The sequence below is a fragment of the Macrosteles quadrilineatus genome, unplaced genomic scaffold (genome assembly GCF_028750875.1).
Source record: "Macrosteles quadrilineatus isolate MER2022 unplaced genomic scaffold, UCM_ALF_1.0 Scaffold_3__2_contigs__length_128488019, whole genome shotgun sequence".
Lineage (NCBI taxonomy): Eukaryota > Metazoa > Arthropoda > Insecta > Hemiptera > Cicadellidae > Macrosteles > Macrosteles quadrilineatus.
Window position 1 is genome coordinate 19,752,584 of NW_026542596.1, and position 26,202 is coordinate 19,778,785.

The following is a 26,202-nucleotide window of genomic DNA, read 5'->3' on the forward strand; positions in this document are numbered from 1 at the left end:
TCGTTGAACGAAACCATAGAACGATAAAGAGAATGGCAACAAGAACCAGAAGAAGTGTTCAAGAAATGGTATATTGGTATAATCTAACACCAAAAGAAGATTTGAATGAAGAGTCGACACCAAGCTCTAGATTGTTCTGCTACAGGTGGAGGTGTAAGGGCGAACCTGTAAATTGTGACGAGCAACTAAGAACTGAGTTTTCACCTGATGAACCTGTGTTTGTCAAGCCTAAAAATTCCTTATGTACTACGAGATGGAAGCCTGGTGTGGTCTCACGGCAGCTCTCACAAACCAGCGTAGAGGTTGATGGTATGCCACACCATATTGCTGATGTTCGTCGTGCTGGTGTTGACACCACGGGGGCGTGTGCTTGTGATATAAATTAGTCATCAGCTGTTTGATATTGTGAACATTTTTATTTGTTTATCTTTGGATGATTTTTATTGATTCTTGTAGTCATGGAGAAATCAATATTTACCAGAGTTGGATTGTTCTGATGTATAAAAAAATGTTAGTTTGTTAAAGCATTAAGTATCTTAATTATTTTTTTAATTTGCATGTTGATTTAATTACACTTGCCTAATACAAAAGTTTACTTTATTGAAATTATTTCATTCTTTTTAGAGCATTTTGAAGTCGGTCGTATTTTTTTACAAAAATAAATTATTTCATGATTTTTAGTGACTGTATAATTTGTTATATATTAATTACTTGAAGTTTTTTGATAAGCAAAACTGCTTGAAACAACCAAAAGTGCCACAGAACAATCAATATTTTTAAACTGCTTGAGTCACCTGTTCAGTTTACATAATCAATGGGTATAAAAATTAACATTTTTGGATTTTTCTTTAAAAAAACAAAGAGTTGTCCATTACATTATGCCTAATGAAAAAAGAATGTCTTTCCTAGAGACATTGAAATGCCAGACATCGTTTCCTGCAATTGGTGTATTTCTACATTATAAAACGAAATACAGTAATGTCTCAAGCCTTTTTGAACAATAAGAAAGTTATTCCTCAGCCACCAGCACTAAAAGATCTCTTAAAAGTAGAAAATTGGTTGTTATCACGTATATTACCTTTGAAAAATACGTGTATGAAAGATTGGTTCAGCTAAAAGTGGTGTAAGGGGGAGGTGGTTTTGTTTGCTCAAGATGTAGTCGAAATTGCAAATCAGCTTCCCATTTCCGAAGCAGGCATAATATTATAGACAGTGAAGAATATTAATAAACACTCCACGTCTTCAAATGCATGTTTATTAATAAAAATATTTAACACTTTTAAGACGATTGACGATTATGCAATCTCACACCTCTTATGTCGTTTAAGGAATAATTGCATCTAATTTATGTTTAGACCTCTTTTACCAATGCTTTGGTTTTCACAATACATTTTAAATTGTCAATATTATACAGCTATTCACTATGTTGTTATAAGTCAGAACATTCAATACTCAAAACAGAATCATACACAAATCAGGTCAAACGTTGAAATACCTTTTTTATAGTCACCAAAACAAAATGCATTTTTTCAATGTAACTTATTTAGTCTCCATGGCAAGAAATAGTTTATTAATCAATATGAAGCGACTGTTTCATGAAGAAACTGTCTGTAGCTTCATTTAAATTGTTTTAACTAACAGCTGTAGGAATGTTATTATTATTTATTGCCTTCTCTGCACAAATGTAAACAATCTGCACAAATGTAAACAAAATGAATGTTGAATATTTAAGGTTTTCAGAATTTTTCACCGAAACAAATATTATACTTAAACATAATATATAAGGTACCAAATAGAAGCTCTCCTGGTTATTTTGGTGGTGGAACCACACTGATCGGTAAAAGAATCACAGAGAAATTGGTGAACATACATAGAAAAAAAAAACATCGCCACAAACAAATTGAGAACCTCCTCCTTTTGTTGGTAGTGGGGAAGTCGGTTAAAAAGTAGCCTTAAAATATGTTAAAATGAAAATATTACAGTAGTTGGGGATTAAATTGAACACATGAGACAAATAATTTAGTTTCAGGTAATACAAATGTTCAACATTTTGGATAGATTGTACAGACATTTCATCAAATTTTAATAAAAACACAGCCCAAAAATATGGTAAAATTAAAAGATTAAATAATGGATTAAAATAAACAAAAAGCTATGAAAGACACAATCGATTTTGGGGAAAATATTCATGTTCAAATCTCTCGGAGAAGTGGAAAATTGTGTGGACATTTGAAACAAGAGAGGTCGGCATTCACTTAAGAACATTTTCGAAATTATGGCCATTCTGTCTAATACAGGCTCTGGCTCTCTTTCTCATAGATTGAACAGTTACGCTATGGCTCATCTTTCCCCTGACCACTTCTGCTGCTCCAATGATCATGTTCAAAAGTTCTTCTTCAGTGTTCACAGGGTTTGCGTAGACGACCGATTTCATAAACCCCCAACAAAAAATCCATTGGGTTAAGATCCGGAGATCTGGCAGGCCAAGAAACAGTGCCTCCTCGTCCGATCCAAGTAGGGAAGTTGAAGTGAAGCTATTCTCTTTTTGTTTATTTTAATCCATTATTTAATCTTTTAATTTTACCATATTTTAGGGCTAACTGTGTTTTTATTAAAATTTGATGAAATGTCTGTACAATCTATCCAAAATGTTGAACATTTGTATTACCTGAAACTAAATTATTTGTCTCATGTGTTCAATTTAATCCCCAACTACTGTAATATTTTCATTTTAACATATTTTAAGGCTACTTTTATTTATTAAGTTGAAGTTTATCAAATATCTGTATCGTGTTTTTTTTAGGTTGTGGGGCACAGCCTTGTCGTTTTAGTGAAGTATGCAGTAGTGTAAATAAGAGAAAACGACTAAGTCTTTTTTTTGTTTCATATCATGGCTGTACTGTAAATAATAAAACTAATTTCTCTACTACGAAATGAATTATTATTAATTTTTAATTTCATATCATAGGTACATATCTTACTTGAATTGGTATAAGATTAGCCTTATAGCTGAGTTAATTCAAGATTGCCAAAAATTGATTTCAATAAATCCGTTTAAATGGTGCTATTTTAATTAATCTAAAAAACATTATTACAACGCGACAGTAGTAAAAATGTTTTGGGTAACCTGTGTTTTACGCCATTCAAACTTGAATAGCGGACATTTATCGGGATCAAATACTACGTTTTATGGTATTGTTTGAAAGCTTAGATCATGGAGCAGTTTTTAAAAGTGTTTGCTGCTCGTTAAAACCTTTTTTGAAAAAAGTTTTATGTTTACGTATTTTTTTTTTAAATTTTTGAAAAACACAAATTTTTATTTCTATTCAATTTAATAAGTAGCTATGCAGATTTTGGCAAGTTGAAATACATGTATTTTTATTCAAAATTTTGTGGAGAACGCGATGGTACAGTTAATTGTTGCTGAAAGTTTTAAACTAACCCGAAAAATGTAACATTTTTGCATTTATGTCAATTTTTTTCAAAAAATTTAAAACATGTCATCTCTGGGGTTGTGTATGAGATATATTTTTTTAAACCACGTTTACGAGTTCCATTTATGCTCCTATTATACCCAATAAAAAGTTTAACGCTTATTCGCGACCACCCTGTATAGATTATATTGATAACTAGTGTAGTGTTACATAAAAGATACTATAGAAACTTTTTTTAGTATTGTTTTGTTATTTTTGGTAACTGGTATTCATCATAGCATAGGCAATCTGCCATAAGTTATTTAATTGCAGATATAACAATACATGACATGTACAAATAAACAAAAATTAGAGAAAGGTTTTTTTCGTCCCAATCATATAGGAGGTTTCAACACAGGCAGGTACAAAAAGTGAGGAATCCTCCACAAAGGAATTTCATAACTCGATTAAATTTAAAATTAAATAATAGACAATTTCAAACTACTTTCACTCAACACATGGCTCATATTTTATGCCCAGCCCAGGATATTGTTAGGTTATGCTAACTACATTAACAATATAAACATAGATTAATTAATTTACTTTAAATAAAATACCCTCGCTGCAGCTAACCTGTCGACTAAGCGAATTTTCATTTGTCTGAATTGATTTTCAATTAAATTAAAATAACATTTGATTTAACGAGTACCTAGGTTTGCTGCTGCAAGGAAACTAATAAGTGTGGTTTTTAGTAAAATATTAATAGCTTAGTATAAAATTGTTGTGAGAACAGTTTATTTCATAACACCTGTTAATTTCTATTAATTATTATCATATGTTTATTTGTTATTCTATGTTTGTAAAAAGGTAAATAAAGTTAGTTGAGTTTGAGTTATTACATAAAACAGTGCATTCACTTAATTCTTAGTAAAATAGTACATGGTGGCAGCGGTTTAGAGCTATGCCTCAGAAGAGAAATCCAAGAAGGAAACAATCTGACTATGAAGATAATGAAAATGAACAAGAACAAAATGAAAGAAGCAGAGAAAATGAATACAACAATTCAACTATGAAGTCAATCATTGTATCTAACACTCATTCAGTTATTCAACCTCCAGCTAGTTTCTCCTTTGTACCAGCAGATTGGCCAAGATGGAAAACACGATTTCAAAGATATCGGTCAGCATCTGGGCTATCTGAAGAGTCTGAGAACAAACAAATCAACACTCTTATACAGACTGTCCCAAAAGTCCCGGACCGGTTTAATATTTTCTAAACGACAACAGATAAATCAATAAGATTTTGCACATCAACACCACACTTAAAAATCTACTTTTTTAAGGAACTATTAATTTTCTGTCATATCATGGGGACGTCCCACGAGGAGTCAGAAGGAAATCTTAAATAGGAGCATAGGTCAATATGCACATCAGTTTAAAGAGCTTAGCTAGCAGAGTTCAATGCCGGAAACCGCGCCTCGAAAGGATCACCCGTTATAAAATGGCTGCCGTTCAAAGATTTCTTGAACCTGCCATTTTGAATCTTTGAACTACTGCCATTTTTTAATCAGCCGTTCTTTTGAGCTTGAATTTACGGCATTGTAATCTACTAGTGAAGACCTTTAATTTGATGTGCATATCGACCTATGCTTACGTTAAAAATTTTTTTCCGATTCCTAGGGCTGTGCCCCCAAATGCAAATTAAATGAATCTTTGAACCACTGTCATTCTTGACTTGGTTGTCCGTTTGAGTTCAAATTTTCAGCATTATATTCTGCTAGTAAAGACCTTTAATTTGATGTACATGTCAACCTATGCTTCTGTTTAAGATTTCCTTCTGACTCCTTGCGGGACGTCCCCCTGATGTGACAGAAAATTTATATTTCCATAAAAAAGTAGATTTTTAGGTGTGGTGTTGATGTACCAAATCTTATTGATTTATCTGTTGTCGTTTAGAAAATATTAAACCGGTCCGGGACTTTTGGGACAGTCTGTATACACATTAGGTGAGAAAGCTGATGAGATTTTTGCATCTTTTAATTTAGCAACCGAATCAACGCTAACATTTGAAGGAGTCTTAGATTTATTTGACAAACATTTTATTCCACGGAGGAACTTAATTTTTGAAAGAGCAAAGTTTTTGAAGAGACAAAAAAAATTAATGAAACAGTTGAAGAGTTTATAGTTAGTCTCCATTCCTTGGCTAGAACCTATGACTGGGGTTCACTTAATGATGAAATAGAGTTGATGGTACTAATACTGGGTTTAAATGATGAGAAACTTAGTGATCGCTTGTTGCTAGATCCCGAGATGAATTTAGACAAGGCCATTACAGTAATAAGACATGCAGATAACGTAAAGAAAGAGAAGGCAGATTTATGTGATGAGAAAAGAGTTCAAATTGAAGCAACTACGTCATCGAGTTCAAACCAAAATCAAGGTTATAGGTTTCGTCAAAAGAAACAAGAATACCCAGCGCAATGTATCTGGTGTGGTTATAAACCGTCCCATCCAAGAAGCACGTGTCCAGCAAAAAGCGCAACATGTAACTTATATGCAAAAAGATTGGTCACTTTTCGAAGGTCTGCAGATCTAAAGAAGCACAGGAAGTAACTGACGAAAATGAAGTAAGTGAACTTGGACCTTCAAATAATAAAGTATTCATAGGTTCACTTGGGGATGGGTCAAAATGTAAGCCCTGGAAACTAGAATTAGTATTTGAGGGAAAACCACAAACATTTAAAATTGATTCAGGGGCAGATGTAACAGTAATTCCCCCTGGCATAGTTGATCCAAGTAGGATCCAGCCGACTCTAGTTGAGTTGTTTGGGGCTGGTAGAACAAAATTAGAAACTGTAGGTTGTGTTAGAGCTAATATCCAATACAGAGATGTTAAAATAAATCACATGGTATACGTAGTGAAGGGACTCATAACACCCTTGCTTGGTCGTCCAGCAATACAGGACTTGAAGATTTTAACGTTTGTTAATTCAGTTGCAGAGGTAGACAGTGACTTTTTTACCGAATACCATGAAATGTTTAGTGGTCTGGGCGTCATTCCTGATCCCTACACAATAGCACTTAAGGATGGCGCAAAGCCATACGCAATAACCACTCCTAGGACAGTACCTTTACCCCTAATGTGTCAAGTGAAAAAAGAACTAGAAAGTATGGTACAAAATAATGTAATCACACCAGTTGAGCATGCTACTGAATGGTGCTCAGCAATGGTAGTAGTGCCTAAATCTAATGGAGATGTCCGCATATGTGTTGACTTAACAAAGTTGAATGAATCCATCCAGCGGTCTTATCATCCGATTCCCAAAATTGAAACGTCTCTCAGCTCAATCTCAGGAGCAAAATGGTTTTCAAAACTTGATGCAAACAGTGGTTTTTGGCAAGTCCCCTTAAATGTAAATTCCCAGGATCTAACTACTTTCCTTACCCCTTTTGGACGTTTTAAATTTCTCAAACTTCCATTTGGAATCACATCAGCACCTGAACATTTTCAGAAATGCATGAACAAAATCTTAGACAACCAGTCAAATGTCGCAGTCCATATGGACGATATTCTGATTTGGGGCAAAACGAAAGAAGAACATGATACAGTTGTTCGGCAAGTACTTGAAAAGCTTAAAAATGTAGGAATGACACTTAACAAAGACAAAACTGAGTTTGGGAAGTCAAGTATTAAATTCCTCGGGCATTTCCTCTCATCCGATGGAATTTCTGTTGATAAGGAAAAGGTTTCCGCCATTCTCAAAATGGACTGCCCAAAAAACGTAAAAGAACTTCAAAGGTTCAATGGGATGGTAAACTTTCTTGGTAAGTTTATTCCTGTCAAAGCTAAGATTTTGGCCCCAATGAATTCACTACTTCAAGCTAACGTTCCATGGATATGGGGTCCAGAGCAGGCGAAGGCATTTGATGAAATAAAACTCATTTTGACTAACTCTCCTTGCCTAGCCATTTACGACGTAAATCGGGGAAACAATTATCTCCTGTGATGCCTCGCTTCAAGGACTAGGATCAACTCTTTCTCAAGTTCAAGATGATGGTTCTATACGACCAGTATCATTTGCATCCCGAAGCCTTCTTCCTTCTGAAAAAAAACTATGCAAACATCGAGAGGGAGGCTACAGCTGTTGCTTGGGCATGTGAAAAGTTTCAAGAATTTATTATTGGCAAGAGAATAACAATACAAACAGATCACAAAGCACTACTTCAAATTTTGAAATCCAAACATCTTGATGAATTGTCTCCAAGAATTCAAAGAATTCGATTGCGTCTCATGAGATATGATTTTTCAATTACTTATATTCCTGGAAAGCAGCTTCTAGTTCCTGATGCTCTTTCAAGAGCACCTCTCCCATTTTCAGGTACTGATGACCGTGAGTTAGAAGAAGAAACTCAAGCGTTTGTTCAAATGGTTTTGTCGTCCATCGATATAAACGACTGCATAGTTGCTAAAGTATTGGAGGAACAAAATAAAGATCCGACTTTACGTGAACTGAAAAAAATAATCATCCAAGGTTGGCCTTCTAAGACATCATTACGAGATGACCTAAAACCGTATAATTCAGTTAAGGATGAGCTAAGTGTGGATAATGAGATGATACTACGAGGTTCAAGACTTGTAATTCAGCCAGCTCTGCAGTCTTGGGCACTTCAAAGAGTACATGAAGGTCATTTTGGAATCACCAAGTGTCGTTTACGTGCAAAAGAGTCAGTCTGGTGGCCAGGAATTTCTTCAGCCATTGAATGTATGGTGAAATCATGCCCTACTTGTATTAAACATTCAAGGAACAGTCATGAACCATTGCTTCCCACACAATTCCCTGACAGGCCATGGAAAACACTTGCGATGGATTTGTTCAAACTTGAAGGCGTTTGGTTTTTGACTGTGACAGATTATTACTCCAGATATTTTGAGATAGCTGAATTAGAGTCATTAACATCACGAGAAGTAATAATGAGATGCAAAGCCTTTTTCTGTCGACATGGCATTCCAGAAGAAATTAGGTCTGACTGTGGGTCTCAATTTCAAGTCCTTGAACATTCAGATTTCAAGACATTTTCCAAAGTTTATGGCTTCAAGCATGTAACAAGTAGCCCAAAATTTTCCCAAGCGGCAGTGAAAATCGCCAAAATGATTCTAAAGAAAAATGTGGAAGACCCTTATTTAGCGCTTCTAGCCTATCGAACGACACCCCTCTGGAATGGGTTCAGTCCCTCTCAGCTTCTTATGAACAGAGCAGAGCGATTACGGAGCACATTGCCTCAGACAGGACATTTGCTTTGTGGAAAACCAGATCTAAAGGATCTTAAAGGGAGAGAAGAAACATATCGTGAGAAGTACAAACACAACTATGATAGAAGGCACAAAGTGCAAACTCTCAATCCTCTTCATATAGGAGACCCAGTTTGGATTGTGGACCTTAGAAGACATGGCAAAATTGTGAAAATCCTGGACAGCCCTCGTTCATATATTGTTGAAACTGATAAGAGGAATGTGAGAAGAAATCGATTCCACCTCAAACTTGCCCCTTATTTAAGAGAGGAAAACAGTGAACAAAATTTGTCAGCAAATACACATCAAACAGAACCATACAACCGTCCAAAGAGAAATATACAAAAACCAAGCTGGTTGAAGAACTTTCAAACTTAAAAGGGAGGATGTTGTGAGAACAGTTTATTTCATAACACCTGTTAATTTCTATTAATTATTACTAGAGGTCGTCCAGTGGTCGAAACTCGACCAAAAATATTTAATGTACAGTCTTCTTTATTTTCATCCCACACTGTGAATAAAACATATGATTGGAGTTTCTTCCATTTGTTTTGATTTTCTGTTTATATTTCGTTGTTATTTCGTAACCAGCATGGCAACCCATTTGATCCATGTTAATTTTTTCAAAATTTAAATTCATTTTTTGTGCTTATTTTTGAGCCTATTTTAATTTATAAAGGGATTCTGCTCATCTACAGGTAAATATCTTTCCAACAGTATGCATAGATTTTTCCTGCGATGCACACGAGCTGAGAAAAAAGGTTTTAAAGAAACATGCTTGCCTATTAATATATAGATAGATCATATGTTTATTTGTTATTCTATGTTTGTAAAAAGGTAAATAAAGTTAGTTGAGTTTGAGTTATGACATAAAACAGTGCATTCACTTAATTCTTAGTAAAATATTACAAAAATCAATAAATTTGCCAAGTTTGATCAAAATATATTCATAAACCAGCTAACTACAACATTTTACAATATTCTCCAAAAGAATAACATGGGAATTTTAAATTTACAATCTTTTTAATTTTCTCCATTACCAATAATCGTACAAAAACACTTTGATGTACTAAAATATATGTTTTTTTAAGCTTAAAAAAGTCTAAATAGAAATTGGATCATTTAGTGTTTTAAGGTTCAAAAATGAGAAAAACAAATTTTTGCCCCGTAAAACCCCATTCCCATGGTCCGATCATGCTGGTTTGCGAACTCATTTAAGTTTATCCCGCCTTATACCTTTAGACCAAATTTCATCAAAATCGGACAAAAATTACTTGGGTTATCGCGTTCATGGATAAATATATAACTCTATATATACATAAATAGAAATTTGAACGAATGGTGTTTTTGGACACCTACAGTAATAACTACTTCCCTCAATCTTGACATGTTTTAGATAATACTTTAGTGAGAATCTAATCAGAGAGATGGAATAGTCTGCACCTTGGGTGGGGGGAGTGTATACAAATTCTGAGTTATACTTTACTTAAATATTATCTATAACACAGTAAATCTGGCATAATAAGAGCGGTAAAACTATCCCCACATTTGTATGCAAGTTATTAAAGAACACTATTAGTAGTTTTCATCACTAGGAGCGAAAGTGGCTCTTTTTGGTACGCTAAGCTTAGAAATACGGTTAAGTACCAAAAATACACTTTCGCTCCGTGTGATGAACAACTATTTTCATCATACTGTGGAAATAAATTTCTAATCGTTACAAAATTATACCACATAATTCGAGGTTATACGTTTTTATCAATGTTTAAATTTCTGTTGTTTACAAACACAACTTCAAATATTGTGTGGTTAGCAGCGTTTTCACAACATTTAAATGTGCCTTAAACAAATTTTGAGGTTAGCGAACCAACATTTTACCATTGTTTGTTTCTGTTCCCTATTTGAAGTTACCCAAAAACGATGATTTTGTGGCTGATATACAGAACTAGAAACGGTTGTCTTTGTTTTCCGGACAGTATGATGTAATAGTAGTTTACGCAACGATTGCGTTAAGAGAGTCTTTACGACACGAGTAGAAAATTTAAGGCACGAGCCTTGGCGAGTGCCTTAAAACCTTTTACGAGTGTCGTAAAGACTATTAACGCGAGTTGCGTACACTACTTTACCTACGACCGTTTTTTAATTACTATCAATCTGGATTTAATTACTAACAATCACTACTGATAACTTTTTAGAGAGATTATGTTTTCGTGTATTGTCATTGCCACTGAAAGTGGTGCAACGAAATTACGTGTTTGTTAAACTTCGTTAAATATTACATTGCTAGCAGCATTCTTACCATAAATAATATTGTATCAGGTACAATTCGGCAAATATTTCATTTATTTTTGGACTTCCACCAACTTAATTAAGAATACACGAGTATCAACATGAACAAGTCGGATCAACAATTAAATTGGTCAACTGATCAGCTGATTAGTTGACCGAAGCATTACAATTTTAATTCTTTTCTCTCAATACTTGAGCCTCATTGGTCCGTTACCTGTGTGGATATGAGAAAAACTATGCTGATATGAAGGTAAACAGCTGTAAAGTGAAACTTTTCAATTCTAAGAACTGGACTGAAATGGCTACTTTAAAAAACGGGTCGTAGGTAAAATTATGTTTCATTATATTGCATTGCAAACCACCATAAACTATATTTAATATTTTTTGCTCGGATAAGTTGAAAAGTTACTTAACAAAAATATATAGTAATATTTTACTTAACAAATAATTAACAAACATAGTTTGAGCCAAAGTTTCTCACATGGAGCCACAATCTTTTTTTGGCATGAATAGCAGCAAGGTTGTAGTGTTAAATCATTATTTTTGAACAATTAATTAATAACATTAATTCTGTCAAAATGGATGTCCAGGGAAAAGTGTTTTTTACAAATTTTCTCTATAGAAATCGTTCAAGATGTTGTTCAAGCTGATGTTTTAAGTGTTTCAGATTGAAAGTAACTATTAACAAGCTCTATTCTATAAATTTCGATGCAATTTGTTTGGGTTTAGAAGAACCTCATCTACCTTCTTCGGACATAAGACTCAGTAGCCGACTAAAATTAAATAATTATTTATAAATAAAAATACTTTTTAAAAATGCCACGTTTTTTTTTAAACGCACTAAAAAGTATAAAATAATTTATACAATTTTGAGAGAATAAATACTTGTAAGATTTAAAACGAAAAACATAGGTCGCATGCTGATTTACAATTAACTTCACCTATTGAACTATTATGATCTATTGCATGCGCCCCATGTTTTTCGTTAAAAATCTTACAAGTATTTATTCTCTCAAAATTGTACAAATTATTTTATACTTTTTAGTGCGTTTAAAAACGTGGCATTTTTAAAAAGTATTTTTATTTATAAATTATTATCTAGTTTTTAGTCTTAAATGTGTAAATATGTTAAATCTATTTTATATAACCTCTTAATACATAACTAAAACCCAAAACCTTATTATTAGAAAATTCCTAAAAACTGTAAATTTAAAATTCCCATGTTTTATTCTTATGGAGAATAAGTAAACTGTTGTAGTTTGCTTGTTTGTGAACATAATATTTTGATCAAATTTGTAAAATGCATTCATTTCATTGTTTCATTACATACGACTGTATTACATAATTTCATGGAAATTGCACATAATGTAGGCATGTTTATTTTTATTTAACCTCGAACAAATTAAACCCCACGAGCGGTCCCCTGATATTTAAAAGCAAGATACTCAGAAAGACATCACTTTATTGCCAGACCCTTGAGAATCTCAATCCCTGCATCCGGGTTTTAAATGACAACTTAAAATGGACCACATTTTACAAGGCACACAAAGTTAATCTGAGGAATTAAAAACAATTACAAAAACTATGGTGTTTCAAAAAATGAAACTTTAATACCAACAATAAAAAAAATGATGACAATTCTAGTAAAAGTTGCATGCCCTAACACATTTATTCCGGTTTTGAAATGCAATAATACGTACTTAAAGCAAAGATATGGTGAAAATACTTGATTCAGGAACATAACAAATTTTACAGCAGGATAAAGTTCCATTTGTGGAATTGCGTTAGGTAAATGCACTTTAATCGACTTCCATGATGGTTGGGCCTTGTGCTCATACTCTTCCTTCTCAGCCAGCTGGTTGGCGTCCAGCCAGTTCGTTGCACTTGTCCAGGATGGTGGTCTTGTCAGCCTCTGTGATCTTATCCTGTGAACACAAGAATTTTAAAATTCAGACCATTAAATAAATTACTTTTAATCAGTTGATCGTAAAGAGTTTTTGGTATGAATTATTATTCAACGATTCATTTAAGTTAATGGCACATAAAGTAGAAATCCAACCACCCAAATGTGATTATACTCTATCCAGATAATCAACAATCTGGATGATTGGATTCTTACATGACTGTGGCACTAAGTAGATGACTCATTACCCACCTAACAATACATCACTATGATTGATTCAAACACAATTAGCATATTAAATTAGCAGCTAGCACCGAGAATCAAGAAACAGATGATACGCGCAATAGTACACTTAAGTGGTTTCTAGCAACAGTCGCTGCTAGACGGCACAAGTACCGTCTAGTCACACGGTTAACAAGTCCTTGCTTGGCACAAGTACATTTCCACACCAACATCCCAGAGCTAAAAGCGCACTGTTGTCCCATAAGCTTGTATCCTCTGTTTAGTCAGTAACAAAGCTACACAGGTCATCACACACCATTCTACACTCATCCTTCACTCATATTTGGGTTAAAATACGCACCTAGGTGGCGACCCATCTCAATAATTGATTGATTGATTGATTGATTGATTTAACTTCTCTGTGCAGCTAGAGTACAATGTACTACCACATACCACAAGGAACTTAATTATTTTGGTTACATTTATTCATTTGTTCTCTTTGAGGTGATCTCGTATTTATTAGTGATCCACCGGATGATTTTAATTCAGAAAAGTTCTGATGTACTTTGCTGCTGTTCCTTTTGAAAAGAGAAAACTTCTATTTTGTAGGACTATAAGAGTAATTAGTGAAAACCATTCATACAGGCATGTACCGTACTTGAAATGATGATAAATTGTTTCACATCTTAAAAAACAAAAAAACCATGGTTTTCATCATGTTTAACCTTGCTACATCATTAAGATAAATATAAAAATTGTGTAAAAGAACCAGCTTGTTTCAAAACCTTCTGTGATTGTGATAAAAGATTGTAAAAAAACACAAAAACTGTCCAACCTGTAAACAATGTTATGTACACAATTAATATCAACAATTACCTTAAGTTTCTCATCTTCCATGGTGCTCTTCATGTTGAAGCAGTGGGATTCAAGAGCGTTCTTTGCAGCAATCACAGACTTCTGCTTCTCATCCTCTGCTTTGTACTTCTCAGCATCGTTCACCATCCTCTCAATCTCCTCCTTGCTGAGACGTCCCTTGTCGTTGGTGATAGTAATTTTGTTCTCCTTGCCGATAGATTTCTCCACAGCTGTGACGTTCAAGATACCGTTGGCATCAATGTCAAAGTTGGCATCAATGTAAAAGGTGACATTGATCTGAGGCACACCTCTTGGTGCAGGTGGAATTCCACTCAGTTCGAATTTCCCCAAGAGGTTGTTATCTTTTGTCATGGCATGCTCACCTTCGTACACCTGGATCAAGACACCAGGTTGGTTGTCTGAGCAAGTGGTGAAGGTCTGGGTCTGCTTTGTAGGAATGGTGGTATTCCTCTTGATAAGAACAGTCATGACAACTCCAGCTGTCTCAATACCAAGTCAGAGAGGAGTGACGTCTAGCAGAAACAGGTCTTGTACTTCCTCAGACTTGACTCCGTGCAACTCAAGATAGCGGCTTGGACAGCAGCTCCGTATTCCACAGCCTCATCAGGGTTGATGGATTTGTTCAGCTCATTTCTGTTGAAGAAGTCCTGCAGGAGTTTCTGGACCTTAGGGATCCTAGTGGAACCACCGACCAGAACAATGTCATGGATCTGGGCCTTGTCCATCTTGGCATCCCTTAGAGACTTTTCGACGGGTTCCATTGTGCTTCGGAAAAGATCAGCGTTCAACTCTTCAAAACGGGCTCGGGTGATGGAAGTGTAAAAGTCAATTCCCTCATAAAGTGAGTCAATTTCGATGCTGGCCTGAGTTGAGGAAGAGAGGGTTCGCTTCGCTCTCTCACATACTGTTCTCAACCTTCGTAGAGCTCTCTTGTTTTGTGTAAGGTCCTTCTTGTACTTCCTCTTGAACTCTTGTACAAAGTGGTTGACCATTCGGTTGTCAAAGTCCTCACCCCCCAAGTGGGTGTCTCCAGGTGTGACTTCACTTCAAAGATACCATCTTCTATAGTTAAGATGGAGACATCGAAGGTTCCACCACCCAAATCAAAGATCAAGACGTTGCGTTGTCCGGAACCCTAAAAAAATAAAACTTTGAAAATCAACAAGCAAGCTCACACGGTGTTTATGAAGGCCCTGGAGTAACATTATGAATTATACTGAGTTGGAAGTGACACATGGTTTGATTAAATTTACATTTTAGTGTCTAAACAAAAAGTAAAAGGAATTTTAAAATCAGCTTCCTGTTCTACTAAGCAATTAAAAGAAGCCCCACCATTCCTCAGGGAAATATCAAACTAACAGTGCTGTGTGCTTTTAAGGGTGTACGTAATTCTTTAATTGGGGAAGTTATTGGTGTACCGATTCCTTCTATAAAGTGTTCCTAAGCTTCCTATGCTTTTACTCTCAAAATAAAAAAGCTGCTGTTAATAATAGCTTTCGCCGATAAAATATAGTATGGACCTCCATTAAGTGAAACAAAGCTACTTAACTCAACCTTTTACACGTTTATCGCCAATGAGTATAAGGAGCTTTATTCATCTAAACCCCAAATCAAGGTCGTCAAATTGTAAATCTGAGAATCACTATTAGACTTAACTCAGTCACAGTCACGATAATTTTTGCTGATTTTAATGACAACAATAATATACCATAAAATACAAGGTCAAGGGTGTAGCATATAGCACAAGGGCCTAGGTTTTTAGGATTTTTGAGAAGATAGCAGGTTTACCTGAATGGAAAAGAGTCCAAACTGGCACAGGAAACACATCACTTTACAACTATTGATATACACAAAACATAGGAATATTTCCCTGTCACTGACAGCGTTTTCAACAAAGGAAGAGAGACTTTTCTACATTTTGGACATGTAGAAAACTCTTATCTTCCTTAGTTGTAAAGTTTTGGTTTTCCTGTGCCAGTTTGGACACTTTCCCATTCAGGTAAACCTGCTATCTTCTCAAAAAATCCTACCATAAAATACAAACAAGGATATGCATGCAAACTACTATCATAACGCTAAACTACTATCAAACGACAATTAGATACTGAAGTAGACGTCCTATATATATGGACCAACTGTAGCCAATTTTTTGTTAAAATACCCCCGCCACAGCAAACCTGCCGACTAAGCAAATTTCCATTTGTCTGAATTCATTTTCAACTAAACCTTTTTAAACAACATTAGGTTTAATGAGTACCTAGGTTTGCTGCAACAAGGAAACTAATAATGTGTATTTTTTTTTTTTTTTGTAAAATATTAATAGCTTAGTATAAAATAAATAAATTTGCCAAGTTTGATCAAAATATATCCATAAACAAGCAAACTACAACATCTCTTAATATTAATACGTGAGGGCTATTTTTTGTGAACAAAACTCCTCCGTTATTTCTGGATCGATTTTAACATTTGAGGTGTCAAATAATTCGTCTCAATTCGTAGTTTCGCATAAAGGTTTTAAAATTTACAAACTCTTACCCTTAAGGGCACGAGACGCTCTCAAAGGTCGCATTTTCCCCATAAGAGTTACATTGAAATCAAATTTCAAAACAAAAACAGCTGTATATAAAAAGAAACTCACCAGCTTTTTGGGAGTAAATATTGATGTTTGTAATATTTAGGAGGTTATAGACAAATCTAAACAGTCAATCAGTTTTGTTGGAAAACAGACAATTTCTTGAGTTTAAAGGAGAAATATTGAAAACAGGAGGATGAGACAATTAATAGGAAATCTTATACGTAAGAGAAGAGTAGAGGAGAGGCCTGGCGGGCCTGGTGTCACAGTAAGGAATCCAGCTACACAATCACTTGGGGAGATTAATCATTTTTGCCAGTTATGCTAAGCAACTTTTTGGAAGTAAAAAAAACCATGAAGAATATGGACACATCATGTTGTCACAGTGGTAAAGTAAACCTACCTAAAGTCAGATCAAATAAATACAAGCAAGAAATTTTTGCTGGTAATAGTTTTAAGTTGGGAAACATTTGTAGAAAACACTAAAAAATAAGACAAGTCCAAAAAATTCTAAAATATTTTTACAAGAAGCGCTTATTATTTCAAAGCGCTATTAAATGGAGTGAGTATTTCAATTAGTTACATAAGTATTTAGTCGGGTCTTTTAAACTCATCAAAAATTATACCGGTAACCGTTATTACTGTAGTTTTAAAATAACTTCTGTATAATACCGGTACTTAAAAATTGCTCGATTTCGAGCAACAGGTACACTAGTTTTACAATATTCTCCATGAGAATACTGTAGGGCCTAGTATGGGAATTTTACATTTACAATTTTTTGAATTTTTTCCGTTACCAATAACCGTACAAAAACACTTCGATATACCAAATTATTTGTTTTTTTAAGCTCTTTAAAAAGGTCTAGAGAGAAATTAGGAAATTTTGTGTTTTGAGAATCAAAAATGAGAAAAACCATTTTTTACTCCATTAAGCCCCCCGTAAAACCCCGTTCCCATGGTTTGCAAACTCATTCAAGTTTATCCCGCCTTACACCACCTGCTATTGCATAGCAACGCTGGTGGCGCTGCCTACGGTTTGACAGGCAAAGCTCTCTCAAACCGCTTAATGCTTTTTACCATGCGGTTGGCATTCTGGGTATAGTAGTACGTTTTCTGTGCTTAGACCTAACCAAATTTCATCAAAATCGGACAAAAATTACTCAAGTTATCGCGTTCACGGACGTATACAGGGTGTCCATAAAAAACGTTTCAGGACTTTGGGAAATAAATCCCATTATAAAAGGAAGAAAAAAGTTTATGGAAGGTATATCCGAAAATGCATATTAACCCATTTTGTTTTTTGTACAAAAATATTATTATCTGTGAAGTTTTTTATTCGATGATTATGAAATTTTGTAAACATGTTAACATACACATGACCTAGGAATAGAAAAAATAATAAAGTTGTTCCGATTGTAAATTTCAAAATCTATATATACTGGGTGGCGCATAAAGAACGCATGGATTTGAGTTGAGTGGTGAGAGCAATAGGAGCGTCCGTGGAGGGACAGGGCCTGGTTGTTTTGTAGGTTAGGGCGTCCAGTTTTAGTAGCAATGGTGCAATCGACCTGGCGCATCACGTTTTTGCTGTAGAACAATTATTCAAAAATAATGAATCTGATATAACTGTTCAATGGCTTCTCCGTGCACAGTTCAATGGTTCAAAACAAAACCCGATCGCAACACAATACTTTGTTGGGTAGCTTCTTTTCGCACAACTGAATCAGTTATGAAGCAGAAGGGTCGTCCTTGCACGGCGCGAACTCCACAAAATGTCGACAGAGTAAGGGCGTCTGTTATTCAAAGCCCCCGCCACTACACTAGGCGATGCGCTCCAACTGTGTGCTTGTCTTGACGCTCGTTGCAGGGCAACCTGAATGATGAGTTAAAATTTCATCCTTACAAAATTATGATCGTACAGAAGATTTATGAACGTGATTACGAAAAATGGAAACTGTTTTGAGAGAATGGTTGATGTTCTTGCCACTGATGGCGTTTTGTTTATGATGTTAATGATGGAGTGCAGTTTTATTTGGATAGTTATGTCAATAAGCAAAACTGGCGCTATTTGGCAGCAGAAGACCCAAAAGAATTGCATCAAAAACCACTGCACGATTTGAAACTTAACGTTTGGTGTAACTTTCGAAAGTGGAAATTCTTGGGCCTTACCGTACTTTTTTGAGGACTCGCGGAACATTGAACTTTGTGCAGAAAAGCCGTTGAACAGTTTTAACAGATTTAATTACTTTTGAATAAATGTTCTACCGCAAAAATGCGATGTACCACGGACCACTGCACCATTGCTACTAAAACTGGACGCCCTAACCTACAAAACAACCAGGCCCTGTCCCTCCACGGACGCTCCTATTGCTCTCACCACTCAACTCAAATCCATGCGTTCTTTATGCGCCACCCTGTATATATATATAAGTATAAAAGAGGATGTTTGTATATATATATATTTGGCAGTGATAAACTCAGACACCGCTGAACCGATTGCCACGATACTTGGTACATACGTGTAGAATTTCATGGAATAGGTTTATACACCATCAATTTCGTGATCCGTCCAATCGGCTCCGCCCCAGTGGCTCTGGAGTTTCCCATATTAACCTTATGAGAAATGGAATTAATGAATATTAACAGCTGTTTCAATTAAACAAGTTGGTTCTGTTCTATGATGTTCAATAGCATTAAAGTTACAAGGATTAACAACAGGGTGCAGCACTATTATTTCTTTTACTTTTATTATTCAGCTAATTTGCAACCAAAAGGTGAGTGAGCGTAGCGAACGAGCTCCAGCCTAAAGGCGAGTGAGCGTAGCGAACGAACTTCAACCGGGACGTGATTGAGCCATGCGAATACTTATGAAGTTAAACGGGGCAAAGCCTGTGGGTACAGCTAGTATATATATATATATATATATATATATATACATAGATAAAAATTTTTTACAAATGGTGTTTTTGGCCCCTGGTAACATCAAAATGAAAAAGTAAATCGGTCCCGGACCTAGGTCTTACCGTGCCACCTACGGTAATAGCTACTTCTCTATAGGGAAATTCGCTACCGTAAAAGAATGTGTGGTTGTGTGAGTTATAGTTACAATATGCGCTGGTGACTAAAACACTATTTTCAACTTTATTTTTTTTTGCTGGCTAAATTGATGAGTCGTAACAGTTGCTCACAAGTCATTCCACTAGTTTTTATTGGTAAAAAAGATTGTGTATTCAACAGAAATCAGTATTTTAGATCAGCACAATCTGCCAGTAGTTTACATCAACTACGACAATTTTGGTTAAAAAAACAGGCGACAACTTTAACATGGGGATGGTTTAGTTGTATTAATAGTCAAAACTAATAACTAGAAAGAAAATGAATGTTCAAGGGTCCTTACAGATACCTTCTTATCGAGCCCGTAGGCAATAATGGCTGCCGCAGTGGGCTCGTTGATGATCCTGAGCACATTGAGCCCAGCAATCGCCCCCGAGTCCTTGGTGGCCTGATGCTAAGAGTTGTTGAAGTAGGCAGGAACTGTGATGACAGTGTTGGTCACTGTCTTGCCCAGGTAGGCTTCAGCTGTCTCCTTCATCTTGGTGAGCACCATAGATGACACCTGGAAACAGGATCAGCAGGGATGAGTAACACTAGCATGGCAGTTTGTACCAAATATGAGTCTATAAGCTAACTGTGCAAGTTAACTATACCATTGACTATGAATCCTTCATAGTCAATGACTATACGTTAGGTTAGAATAAAATTACATTACTAGATTCCTAAGTGTATAATGAAGATTAACTTTTCATCGCTAAATTCTGATTCTTTGGTAAGCAAATTTCTAATTAAAAAGGCAATTGAATTGTTGGCAAGACCACCACAACAAGCTTTAATACCAGAATACTATCTAGGATCCCCCTGAATTTGATCAATGATTCAATCCAATTCAATTTGCTATTAGGCCTACATGAAAGTCACCCATATAATTGTTGTTCAAATTCACATAATTTGTGTCTGATATCTGCATAAAGAACTAGTTCCTGAATTAAAAACAGCCTATTTAACTTTAAATCTCAAAAAGCCGAATACCATTATCATTTCCAGCCTTTGAATATTTTAACCCCATCTTTCAATTTGCCTATTCATTTCACATGCCTATTCATTGCATGGAATGACAGTGTATACCTTCCAAGGACACTTCCCCCTATTTTAGTATTAATTCTTAAACAAATCTGCAAACTCATTTCAGTTAGGGTTCCATGGTTTTAATTCTTCACAAATATTGGAGTAGACATATGATTACTATTTACCTCCATGTTATAAATTTTTAGTAAAAAATATTTTGAACAAGTTATTAAGTTGAATCCCTACGGTTTAATTATGGAATTTAATTTATCCTGTAACAGTTTGTTTTAAATTGAAAAAGTGAATTACAAACCTCTTCAGGGTAGAAAGTCTTGTCCTCTCTCTTGTAAGAAACTTTGATCTTGGGCTTGGTGTTGTCATTGATGACTTCGAATGGCCAGTGCTTCATATCGGACTGGACTGTGTGGTCATCAAACTTGCAACCGATTAACCTCTTGGCATCTGTAAAACATCACATTTATTTGTCATGTATTAAGAAATATGAAATCAAATACTACCTTCTATTTCATGGAATCGTTGTGAATCAGCCAACATTCTTTGTATAGAAATAATTGTCAAAATACTGAGTTGAAATTAGATTGAGTGTTCGTTGGTTAAAATTATTATTAGAGAAAATGCTGGAAAATTGCAAGAAAAAATTACAACTAACGAATCTAGCATTAAAACAAATTAAATAGAGTTCATTACTTTGTCAGACTACAATGGACCAAAATTTGAATTGAATTGAATTTATTACATTCTATCGATGACTTTTCCCAACTCTTACACATCGATTCCCCAATAGAATGGTTGTAAGACTACTAGTTATAACTTATCTTTTCACAAACTTTCATTCATCTAAAGTTTTTTTTTATTTTTTATTCTGAACTAAATTATATACTTACCTAACTCTTGGTCGCAAGGGGATTCCATGCCCAGGGAATAGGATAGGTATGCAAAATAATTCCATATAGTCCGCAATGATTGGATTTATTAAATTTTGAATTTATTGAATTTTGAATTTAGTCTCTGCGATGGACCTCCCCCTGGTAGCATGGAGTAAACATAATTGACCTAACAGTCAATTATGTTTACTCCATGTTCCCAAGGGAGGGGCCACGGCAGCTCGCGTGCCTCTTTAGGCGAGTAGATCGGGGGGGGAATCAAAGATTCTGAGGCCAAAAGACAATACAGGTCGATAAAGTCGGACACGGTACCTACCATATGCCATGGGTCACGGATGAAACGTTTAAAAGCAGAGGAAAACATCTTTATCAAGGGGCAAGATGAAATGAAGTGATAATTATTTCTATGGTTACTGTTAAATTGTTCAATTTGATACGAAATTACTTTTTAAATCACCTAGGTAAATATACTTTGCAATAACAAAAGGTAAAGACAAAACTCAATTGGAAGTATTGTCTTGTTCAAAAAATGAGTTTCGTGTTAAACAATAATGGCCATAACTTAAATCTGCCCAAGACTAAAATATTAGAATTTTCCGCTTCCAAATTGAACTAAAGAATTCAGTTCCTGACACCTTCATTACCCTTCCTGTCTAAAACTGTAGATTTTTTGGGACTTAAAGATTCAAGATCATTTAAATGGAATGACCACTGTGACCATTTATATAATAAATTGAAAGTTATAATTTTAATCTCTGAATTATTATACAACTTGCAATGAAAAAATAGGGATATTAGAATACCATTTTTATTCCTTATAAATTAGGTCCTAGTTTCTTGAGCTGGGCCACACTCTGTATGAGGCTCACTAAACTATGTTCTTTTGGAGGAAAAATTGGCTATAGACATCCTATTTATATGGACCGGCTGTCGCCAATTTTTTACTAAAAAAGAATGTGGTTATGTGAGCCAGTCACAGAATGCGCTAGTGTCTAAAATTCTATTTTATACCTTATTTTTTGTTGCTGACCAAGTTGATTGGTCATGAGTGAAAATTTAAAACGTATGTTTTCATGTCCCTGGCCTTTTACTTCGTAGATACTGGATTTGTAGTTTATTATTATGTGTTTTAATATATTTTGGGACGGGGGCAACATGTTACACACATTTATTTGGTTTTAAATAGGTTCTAGGTATTTTTTTCGCATTTTTAAAGTCTCAAAATTCACGACCATGACGTGTCCCTATAGGGTACATTTTCCAACTTTCATGAGGTTTTTAGACTAATTATTCATGCCGAAATATATAAAGCCATATTTTTATGTCATCAATGGTTATTTAACTTACAAAAAAGGAGCATATTATAATTTTATTGTCATTGCAAACTGACTACCATGACAAAATAAGTCTGTCCCTCGATTTGGCATCACGACCATTTGGGAAAAATTTTCAACTTTGGAGCACGACAGTGGCAAGCCTGGCGTCGATGGAGCCAGTTGGTTTTAGAGACTAGTTCGGGGTGTACGTCAGGATTGTAGTGCCGGTCGTTTCGAGTTGAAAGGAGGAATTACAAGATTAATAAAGGAAATATTGTGTTTTTTGTAATTTTGGTGTGTCCATGACCGTACGTAGTCATTCGATGAAGTAGACATGGTGTTAATTTTTGTTTATAAGATATTTCAATTGCTAGATTAACCTAGAAGTTTACTTTGTATCCTCGAACATGAGGTGCAGGGCTACCGCCAGAACAGAGCCAAATAACACGTAATCACTACCATCGCGGGTTTTTTCATGACCAATCCAGCCTTATGGATTATAGTGTGTTTGGTCGTGACAATAACTTTAATATAATTGTAATTTGAACAGTTGAGTTCAATTGAAACACTTATTTTTATTATAACTAACAGTATAATTGAAAGATTGTTTAGAAAGATTTAGATTATTTCAGAAAATTCACGACCGTACCGCTTGTCCCTGACCATCACGTTTATGATTTCTATCATAAAAATTTCAAAAATTAAAATATCGTCATATTTTAATGTTTTATACACAAAAGAAGCACACCTCTATACAAACACAACGATTTTACGGGTCTCACGTAAGTTTTTTCGGAGTTATACAAACTTAAAAAGATTTTATTGGCTTTTTTCAATTTTTGAGTTTTTTTAAATGTTTTCCTAGAAAGACCAAATATACCAAAAGCTCAGTGACCTTTTTATTGTATAATGGTCATAAAAGTAAATTAGTTTATAGCAAAACATAGTTATAAAAATAATATTAACTATTTTTAATATTCATTTAAACGTCTGTTATGGTTGTGACAGGATTTTATGTTTTTCCACTTAAGATGCTCTTTAAAAAAAATACCAAAAATATTGCGTTACCAACGACATTTTATGAAACTTAAAATGTTAATGAAATAAAAATAATAATAAAAGTTTTGAAAAAAGGGGGAAAAAATTTGCAAAGTGCTTTTCCTGAAAACGAACGTTTTTAAATTTTCATTCCATAACAGTTGCTATAGCTCACCATAAATCATTCCCTAAGTTTGACTTGGTAAAAATATTGGCATATATGAATTGTAATTGGTTGAGGGGGATGTTGAATATTGCAACCCAACTCATCTAGTCTGGATTAGTGATTAGTGATTAGTGTTGTTTACTCAATATTTTCAGTGTTGTGTTTGTAAAAAACTAGTGTCCCTGTTGTTCAAATTCGAGTAATTGCTAGGTATTACTATTACAGGCGTTATTTTAAAACGAATAACAGTCATAATTTCTGATGACTTTAAAAGATTCGACTCAAAGATTATGGAAATACTAAAGATGTACATAACAGATCGATATAATCAATATTTCGCGTAAATAACTTTTCATTTTTCAAAGCTGATCTTGTTTTTAGTGTTTTCTATAATTAGCCTTACTCATAGCCGCATTAGGTTGTCCATAATAACAATAAAAAATACCCCCGCCACAGCAAACCTTCAGACTAAGCGAATTTCCATTTGACTGATTTGATTTACACTGAAATGTCGACTTAAAAATATAACATTTATTCCCGATTTAAATAGAATTCGTTTAACAAGTACAGTACTTAGGTTTGCTGCAACAGGAAGGGTAAAACTGTTTTTTTTTTGTAAAATGTTAATAGTTAGTAAGAAATAAAAACATTTTTCAAATTTGATCAAAATATGTTCATAAACAAGCAAACTACAACAGTTTACTCATTTTCCATAAGAATAACATGGGAATTTTAAATTTACAATTTTTTGGAATTTTCTCCGTAACCATTAGGCGCATAATAACGCTTCAATATACTAAATTATTTGTTTTTTAAGCTCTACAAAATGGTTTGGAAAGAAATTGCTAAATTTGATGATTTTTGGGTCAAAAATGGGAAAAACCTATTTTTACCCCATAAAACCCCCCGTAAACCCCCGTTCCCATGATCCGATCATGCTGGATCGCGAACTCGTTCGAATAAACGTAGGTTTACACGTTTGTACCAAATTTCATCAAAATCGGATCATTTTTGCTCGAGTTATCGTGCTGACGGACACACACACACATATATATATATATATGTAACAAAAACGGTCGAAAAAAAAATCGGTCCCGCGTCCAGGTCTTACCATGAGTACTACGGTAATAGCTTATTCCCTATATGGGAAATTCGCTAAAATTCTATTTCTTCTCCTTGGTGGTGTTCTATGACTTTCCTATGTTTCCATAGTTTGCATTTCGGGTCTTTCAACGATTATTAAGAAATGCAGAACAGTGTTAATTCAGTTGTCTGCGTATATCAAATTATCCAGGCTCTCTCGCTTTTTTCCATTGTAATATTAACGCTAACCCAAATTCAAATGGTAAATATTTCATTTCAGCCAAGTCAGTAAATGTTTGTAGCAAACTAACCGTTAAATTAGCTAACTTATTGGCTGTTTACAATTAACATATGTAGTCGGAGAAATATAGGATATGAACTTAAAAAATTGCGAGAAAACGTTTTATGGTTTTATTTTGTAGAGTTAAGTTTGCAGAATGACATACTAAAAGTTGCCAAAAGTCGGTGCACGAGAAAACCACTAAAATCAGAATTTAAAGTGGCGGCTTTTTCCAACATTAAACAAATTAAAAAAAATATTTCACATGCATTTGTTATACACATTTTTCGAGATATTGACTTGGGACCACCGCCTGTATTTATTGGGTGGTTAGTACTTCATTTTTATAGGAAACATGAATTTGGCCGCCATCTTGGATCCGCCATATTGGACATAGATAATTTTTTTTCAATGTAATGATAGTGTTGTGACACATCATTACCAACTACATTTTTACACTGATTTCAATGCCGAAATCCGTTTTTAAATATCTTTATTCATTTAGAAGATATATTCAAATGAAAACTCTCCACCATACATTTCTTATGGACGTGTCGTAGTTTGATAATTGTGTTAACATTATGTTTCTTATATCTCCAGTTCTTATTGACGCTTGTAGTTCGTTCTAGGCTTAAAACATTCAGTAATGTAAGGGCTTTCATTTGAGCTCTTGATCATTAAAATCAGACGAGTTAAAGACCTGCTACGAACCTCAGAACAATATAAAA

At 34.6% G+C, this 26,202-nt stretch overlaps 1 protein-coding gene and 1 pseudogene across 1 annotated transcript; one reads left to right on the forward strand and one right to left on the reverse strand.

Annotated features, from left to right (window-relative positions):
- Nucleotides 1-7,463: 7,463 nt before the first annotated feature.
- LOC128989033 (uncharacterized protein K02A2.6-like) lies at nt 7,464-11,750 on the forward strand. The gene is made up of 2 exons (XM_054410888.1): nt 7,464-8,924; nt 11,721-11,750. The coding sequence occupies exons 1-2, from the start codon at nt 7,464-7,466 to the stop codon at nt 11,748-11,750; spliced, it is 1,491 nt and encodes a 496-aa protein (XP_054266863.1).
- A 990-nt stretch (nt 11,751-12,740) lies between these two features.
- Nucleotides 12,741-21,890, reverse strand: LOC128988841 (heat shock 70 kDa protein cognate 4-like; annotated as a pseudogene).
- Between the last annotated feature and the right edge of the window lie 4,312 nt (nt 21,891-26,202).